Consider the following 8,241-nt stretch of genomic DNA (forward strand, 5'->3'; position numbering starts at 1 on the left):
AGACCCCAGACGCTATATCTTTTGATAGCCGGGCACCATCAGCTTTCTTCACCACATTTGCTTATTCACCCGCTTCTTAAAAATGTTTTTTAATTAAAACATTTTTTTACTTTTTTTTTTTTAAATCCAAAATGAGTTTGTTGGGATGGCTCCCACTTATCTTGATTCAGGGCTTTTTAGTGCTGCCTCCATCTGAAGGAACATCCTTCTGTGAGCCTTGCTTTTTCTCCTGTAGGCTGACAGAGGACAGTAGAGCAGCCAACACACAACACTGTTTGTGCCTGGCTGACGACCGTGGTGGTTTTATAGCAGTTTGGGCATTTGACGGCCATGAAGAAGGAATTGGGGCTCTGCCCCAGGCGCTGCTCATGTTTCCTCTTCCCCTCTTGTGGAGGGGATGAAGGAGAACCTTTGCAAGAGGCATGGTCGTGTTCGGATGTTGTCACCATCAGAGAGGCTAGATAACCTTGAGGCCTCAAACCAAACTTATTTCTATAGTTCAGCTTTCAGCTAAGCAATAGGCCTATAAGGTGAACAATAAAACTAAGGAAGTACAATCCTTAGAGCCATCAACCACCTGAGACCAAAAGGGCAGCATTTGCTCGGGGATAAGCCTCATAAGGCAAGGAGGGATAGAAAGCACAAAGGGAAATGGTGCACACAGGCAGGAGGTTGGAAAAAAGTTGTTACATTGTGGGGATTTCAATCAGTGTTATTAAACAACATGTGTATGATTCGTTGAATGGAAAACCAATTTGCTCTGCAAACTCACCCAAATCACAATAAAAAGTTAAAAACCAACAACCACCCGAAAACGAGCGCCTGATCTTTGTTGCAGCTTGCTCTCGACCCTTAGTTCCAGCCGTCCTCCATTCCCTCCGTAACTGGGCAGGATGCAGGTAGAACATAAACATGAGGTCTTTCTTTTGTGTGTGCACAATTCATCCCACATTCTCATAGAGAGCTATTTACTGAGTGCGTCTCTTACTCTTCCTGCTGTCTGTGGTTTCCAAAAAATAGAGCCGACCCAAAGCTGGTCTGCTTGGCAGGAAGGCAACTGAAGTGAAACACTGGTCTAGGAGTCCTTGCTTTGGCCCTTCACCTGCCTTTGTTTACCTTTGGACATACCAGTTCACATTTATGAGCTTTGTAGTCAACAGGTTTTGTTGAGCCACATCTACCCTGTCCTGGTTTTCTCCCTTGTGATTTTTTTTTTTTTAATCTGGGCAGTCAAGATCTTTCTTCCATTTCCTTTGGGAGAGATCTGAGGAGCACTCAGCCTAGCAAGGGGTTATCAAGACCCAGTCAAAAGTAAAGAGGCATTTTAGAGTCTAGGAATTAGGAAAAATAACTAGACAATTTAGCCAAATTGCTCTTTTCAAACAGTGGATGTGAGGCCTGAAGAAGGGAAATGACCTCCTCAGTTACATGAAAGCTCAAGACTGGATTCCAGGCTCTTTCCGCGCTGTTTATCAGGCAGGCTAGATAGTTTTAGGTTTGCAAGAAGTTTCAGTGTCCTGGAAAGCACTGGAGTGGCCTAGGCTCTTGTGCTGTTGTTATTGCTGTGTGGTTGTGTGGTATAAGGCAAAAGAAACTGTACTTTATGTTTCCCCAGCTGTTGTATCATATGAGCTCTTGATGTCCAATAGGTGTTCGCTTGCTAGCTCTGCCCATGGCTGACATTTTATACACCAGCAGTGATGAAGTGAACAAAAGCGAAAGCTACCCATCGTTCTGGGAGAAAGACAAGTAAAGCTGTACAGTCTTGGGCACCCTGTGGCGAAGGGACACTGCCCTACGGGTCACTACGAGTCAGGAGAGAAGGAGAGGGAGAAGAAACCCATTATTCCAGCACGGGAACTGGCTGCCTGTTTTCCTGTTTCCATGTGTTGTTTTATATCAATACTAACAATATGGGAGTACTTATTTTCATTAGCTATGATTTTATTGAGCTGTTAAATCATTGTTTATTGGATTAGCAATTATATCTCATTTGAATCTGTATATATTTTTATTTTATTACTAAAGAAAAACCCTCACTGTTGTTGAATTGGTTCTGTGTAAAGTGACTCTATAAGACAGTAGAACAGTTCCACAAGTTTTCCGGGGTTGTAAATCTTTATGGGAGCAGACAACCTCATCTTTCTCTCAAGCAGTGGCTGGTGGGTTTGAGCTTCTGAGCTTCTGGTTAGCAGTCCAACAATTAGCCCACTATGCTACCAAGGTTTTTTTTTTTTTTTTTTTTTTTAAACCGAGGTTCTTTTTTAAAATACTAGCAAATTTTGTTACCCTATGTTTATTGATCATTTGTATTTTTTTTCTTGTGAATTGCCTATCCATTTTCTTTGCCCAGCTTCTACTATATTCTTAGTCCTGTGCTTGATTTCCCTGCCAGGGAACTATCAGGGTGATAAACTGTGCCTGACCAGGAAACTCAGCACTTTCTTAGTAGACAGTTAAAGGCTAGATTAAGTACGACTCTAACTTAACAAGGAACCCTAATGAGGAGTCAAATGCTCCAAGCTGAGAAGCCTGAGATAGGTGGGAAATAGAGGCTGGGTGACAGCCCTGAGTAATGTTGTCTTTTGCTTTTCTTGTACAGAGTTTTGCAGGATTGACAAGCCCCTGTGCGACATTGTGGATGAAAAGCTCAGCTTTGACGCTGTCCGCAGTATCCACAAGCTGATGGATGATGATGCCAATGGTGATGTGGATGTGGAGGAAAGTGATGAGGTGAGCTTTCCCACTCAGTCCGGCAGTCTTCTCTTTCTGCTTGTAACAGTCCCTGAAGGCTGCCTAGACACACTGTCTCCTGTGAAGAGATGGTCTCTCCTGCTGGTTTGTCCTCTAGGAAGTCAGGGGCGGGGCCTCTCAGAAGGAGAGCAGCCCTCAAGAAGCTCAGTGCAGGCCTCTTGACTGTGTGTGTGCTGCACTGGCTGAGGGTACTGTTTGAAGGGGGAGACAGGGACCTCAAAGTCCCCCTGGATCCTTATTGTAATGCTTTTGATGAGAGGTGATCAGTTAGTTGGTACTTACTTTGTTCTTGGCATGTGGGAGAGAGGCAAGGCAGTTAGATCTTGCTCTCTGGAAATTTATTCTCGAGATGGGAGGAAGAAACAAAGGCTTTCAGAAAGATCATTTTGAGTCCAGGCTGCAGTTGCTAGGAGCCAGTTGACTGGTCCAGGTAAGAAGAGCTTATAGGGATCTCTTAGATGGAGAATGCCCCTGTGTTGTTTTTCCTCTGGGGATTACTGAAGTGCCTGCTCTGCAGAGGTCAGCATACAGAGTCATCATATATAAGAGGTGTAAGAGTTTGACTTTTAAATCCACCATGAGCCTGCAGTGTGGAGAAGCTGCTAAGTTATGCCAACTCTTCAGTGATGCAGTTTGTAAAATGAGAATGGGTCTAGCCTTGTCTCTTTTCCCTGCTTGTTAGCCCACCTTTGCCTTTGAATTCAGTTTTCAGCTCTCTCATTGTCAGGAGGATTTGGAACAGCAGAAACCTAATCATACAAGATCACAAATGATCGAGTATGGAATCTATAAAATGGGGAGAATTGAATACAGTGTAGTAAATATTACTAATATCTATTATATAAGTACCACATACTATGCTAGGCACTTATAGGGCAGTCACTAAGAGAGGCATAGATATTTCTCATCTAATTAACAGCCTTGTGAAGGAATGTTAATCTGGAGAAGAAGCGTTTCAGGTCGTACAAAGTCTATCTTTAAGTATATGAGGTAGAGGAGTCAAAAAATAAAAATGATGGTAATATCATTTATTGAACTTTTACCATGTGCCAAGTACAGTGTTAAGCTCTTTGTACAGTTATTCATTTAACTTTCTTAACAGTCATATGAAGCTGATTTCAAAGCCTATGATCTTAAGCACTGCTGTATTGTTTCCATTGAAAAACCAGGACTAATGTGGGGAAAGTAAAGAATAAACATCTTCTAGACAAGTACTTTACCAAATTGGGTGGTAGCACTCCCTATGGGGTGCTGGAACAATTTGGGGAGGCTGCAAAAGCAGATCCCTCCACTTTATCTTGGGTTGCGGGCTACAGTACAAAATCTTATTGCCAAGGGGGAGCTGAGTAATATATATATATATATATATTTTTCCCACCCCAAAAGGGTGTCGTTTGGAAACCCATGTTCTAGAATAAAGAATTACCTAAAGTGGTGTCTTGGCATAGAAGAGTCTACTTTGGTAGATAGTGAACTCCATCACTAAAGTAGGACAAGTAGAATACAGAACTTCAGAGGGGGTTTTATATGAGGGAACTTCAAAAAGTTCATGGAAAAATTTCCATTCTCTCTCTTTTAAAAATTTTAATAAATCACTATTGGGGGCTCTTACAGCTCTTATCACAATCCATACATCAATTGTATCAAGCACATTTGTACATGTGCTGCCATCATCATTTCCAAAACATTTTCTTTCTACATGAGCCCTTGTTATCAGTTCCTCATTTCCCCCTCCCCTCTCACCCTAATGAACTCTTGATAAATTTATAAGTTATTTTTATTTTCACATTTTACACCGTCTGCTGTCTCCCTTTGCCCACTTTCCTGTTGTTTGTCCCCCTGGTGGTGGTGGTGGGGTGTTGTACATTGATCATTGTAATCCATTCCTCCTTTCTACCCCCACCTTCCTCCTACCCTGATGGTATCATTACTCTCATTATTGGTCCAGAGGGGTTTGTCTGTCCTGGATTCTGTGGGTCAAGAGCTGTTATCTGTATCCATGTACATGCTCTTGTCTAGCCAGATATGTAACATAGAACTGGGGTCATGATAGTGGGGCGGGGAAAGGAAGCATTAAAAAAATAGAGGAGTGTCGTGTGTTTCGTTGGTGCTATACTGCTCCATTATCTCTTAATTCCATCCCCCCACCCCACAAACTTTTTGAAGCTCTCTTGTATTAAGCTGAACCAGATAATATCCAAAGAGCTCAAAGCAGGTAGAACAGAGACTTCTTGGAGGAAAGGTGGGATGTGGATAGAGGGGAAGGGGTAGGGCAGTCTGAGTGGTGGGGAACCCATGTGAACAAAGGTGTGGAGGTAGTGAGAAGCAGGGTGGGTTGACTTGATTCGACAGAGAGCCTGTGGTAGAGAGGCAGAAAGCTAGAGAAGAAATTGAGATCCAGTCAGGCCAAGATACGTGTGCTTGTAGAATAAGACGATGATAGTTTCTGAAGGAGGAGAATAACCGTGAGGAGAGTGCCTGCATTTTTCGTCACGTCCAGAACGACGATAAGTAGCCCTCAAAGGAAAAAGAAAAATTGTTGTTGTTTCTGCTTAGAGGCATGCTCTTGGTGGTGAGTGGGTCCTGCAAGTGTCCAGGTCTCTCTCTCCCCTAGGGCCGCTCTCCCGAGGGCCTGTTCGCATGATGGGGAGGAGGGGAAGAGACAGGCACAACAGCTAGGAAGGTGGTAGGATCCAAGATCCACAAATTCCTGGACATTTTTGTCATCCGCTCCGCCTCTTTTTCACTGGCTGTTGAATTTCTTTGTTAATGAAGGGAGGAGGAAAATGTTCTTTTTAGAGGAACGTTACCACAACAGAAAGCTCATCAGCACAAACTGTTCCAAAATAGCGCACAAGCTGTCAACCCCACTCTTCTCTGCGCCAGTGGTGAGCTGTTCTTTTCCAGCACAGCTTCTGTTCTGCCTTGATTTCAGATACTCTCCCTGCCATCTCAGGCCTCTGGTGGTTAGAGAGGCCTCCTAGTCTGGGTTTTCATGACCATCTGCAAGCTATTGTCTTTGACAAAGAATGTAGGGGCAGCAAAATGTGTGTGCTTAGGTCAATCCAAGCGTGCATGAGACAACTTTGGAGTTTAGGATCTAACTAGGAAGTTGGGTAGACAGTTCAGGGCTTAGGATGTTGGGTAACGGACAGTGAAAATCTAAGTTGTACTGACTGACCATCAGGCAGCTGAGATTTTTACGACCCATTTCCAAATATTGCTGATTACCCAAAGACCTTAGTCAGAAGGAGTGCTCACTTATTCAGTCTCATATTGGTGAACTTTTCAACCAAACTATAATCTCCTTGCTAAATTTTCTTAACCTTGAGCTATTTTAGCAAGAACTCTTTCTTCTTACAGGTTACTGTGGCCACAGTGTTAACTTTCTTTGAGTAATTTACAGTTATCTTCAGGAGCTCATGTAATATTTCTCCAGGGCCTCGGTCTCTATACGCTTTGTTGCAATCGGTCCATAGGGTTTTCCTGGCCCTTCTTTGACTCATTCTCCTTTCTAGTTGCTATGTCTTCTCCATAAGCCATGAAATAGCAAACTGAGTCATCAGGCATTTTGTAGAAAGTGCATGATCATTAATGGATGGACTGGCTTTCACTTGTTCTGGGTGGCAGAGACTGTATATTGTGGGCCCTTCAGGTAGCAACATTGGTGATGGAGCCCTTTTAACAAAGTTGGTAGAGAGTTCTATCATGAGGTAATGTGAAAGTTCACACCATGGGTTCTACTCCGATCTTTAGAAGGTGACAGTGCCCATGAGTAAAGGATTTGCCACAGCTGGATGATTCTGTCAGGTTATCCTGATAGTCTGAGGTGGGCAGATAAAAGCCTGTCTTATGACCACTGTCCCCTGATTGGACCCAACTCTTTGAGAACAGTCCTGTTTTCTTCGCTAGAGCTGAAAAAATGGCATAGTGGCCGTATCTGACCTTCTCTGGCTTCCCTGTTGCCATCACGCAGGGATCAGACATACCAACACCTTCCCTCTTTCTTTACTTATTCTGACATTAACACTTGCTTTTATGACACTCTTCCTCTTTGCTGGGCTCACTAATTCATTTCAGTGGCCACATAGAACTCACACAAAACTCACAACTATGGGAGCTTATGAGGGAATTCAAGATCAGCAAACAGCCAGGATACAGTGGTTGGTCCACAGCAGTGCCTCTTCTCAGCCAGCAGCCAAACCTGTCTCTGTGTCAGCAGTCTCTCAGTCACATGGCCCCTTGGTGTCTGCCTCTGTGGGCCAGAAAGCCTACCTGTTGCTCGACCTCTTAGTCTTGGCACTTCTCCCCTGTTCTCCATAGTCTTCTTGCCTTACTGGCTCCTTTGCTCTGTTCTATGGCCTTCAAGCCGCAGGCTCTGGTGCCTCTGGTCTTGACCTTCACCAGTTCAGACAGAGACCTCTAAGGTGCTCCACTAGTCCCTCTCGTCCCAACAGTGCTAGGATTGCTCTGTGTTCTTGCTTTTGAGGTGGCTCTTTCTTATATGGAGGTGTGATTCTTGTCTTTCAGCAGACCACAGCCCAAGGAAACAATAGTGATGACTTGAGTTATACCCTCTATTAAGGTAGAGACTCAGAACACATTTCCCCTTAATCCTGTAGCAGAGAACACTCACTGCTGTCGAATCAATGCTGACTCATAGCGACCCTTTGTGGGTTTCTGACACTGTTAACTACTGGTATTTACGGGAGTAGAAAGCCTGCTCTTTCTCCTGAGGAGCTGCTGGTGGTTTCAAACTACTAACCATGGGGATCGCAGCCTAACTTGTAACCACTACACCACCAGGGCTTCCCCTGTAACAGAGAACTCCCTCCAAAATGGGATTGTAACCACACATATGGAGGCCAGAATTTATAATACATCACAAAAGGGATTAGGGTAGAAGGGCCCTATTAATTGACTATGTCTCAGGAGCCTACATGGAAAATCATGGGAATTATTTTCAGCCGTTAAACAAATTCTTATTGAATGCATACTGTGTGACAGATCCTTTTTGAAAAGTAGGGATACCATAAAAAAAAAGAGGAACAGTGGGGATACCAGAGTGAATAAAACAATGTCCCTGCTTTCATGGAGCATATCTACGGCAGTTTTTTTTTAGATTAATTTATAAAACGTACTGTATATCCCAGTGATTCTATCCCTAGGTATTTACCCTTCATAAATGGAAATTTACATTCACACTAAAACATGAATATTTATAGCAACTTTATTCATAGTCAACCCAAACTGAATATATCCCCAAAGTCCTTTAGTGTGTGAATGGATAAGCAAACCATAGTATGCCCGTCGGATGGAAAACTTTCCAGCAATAAGAGGAATGACCGCTATTGGTGCACACAGGATTAAGGGCTTGTGCTCTGGAACCACACAGACCATGATTTGAACTTGGCTCTGCTTCTTATAAGCTGTGTAAGCTTGGAGGAATTACCTTCAATTTTTGAAATTATAATAATAGTAGGCAAC

The 8,241-nt window shown here is 43.4% G+C and overlaps 1 protein-coding gene across 9 annotated transcripts in view; it reads left to right on the forward strand.

Moving 5' to 3' along the window:
• Nucleotides 1-8,241, forward strand: part of STIM1 (stromal interaction molecule 1) — a 213,685-nt gene that overhangs the window by 114,955 nt on the left and 90,489 nt on the right. For all 9 annotated transcript variants that reach the window (XM_045293071.1, XM_045293072.1, XM_045293069.1 and 6 more), the window contains exon 2: nt 2,603-2,733. In XM_045293071.1, coding sequence (XP_045149006.1) covers nt 2,603-2,733 — 131 coding nt within the window. The remainder of the gene's footprint in view (nt 1-2,602; nt 2,734-8,241) is intronic.

This window comes from Echinops telfairi, unplaced genomic scaffold, assembly GCF_000313985.2.
Source record: "Echinops telfairi isolate 266 unplaced genomic scaffold, ASM31398v2 ScPeMD7_1713;HRSCAF=2227, whole genome shotgun sequence".
In the NCBI taxonomy this organism is placed as follows: Eukaryota; Metazoa; Chordata; class Mammalia; order Afrosoricida; family Tenrecidae; genus Echinops; species Echinops telfairi.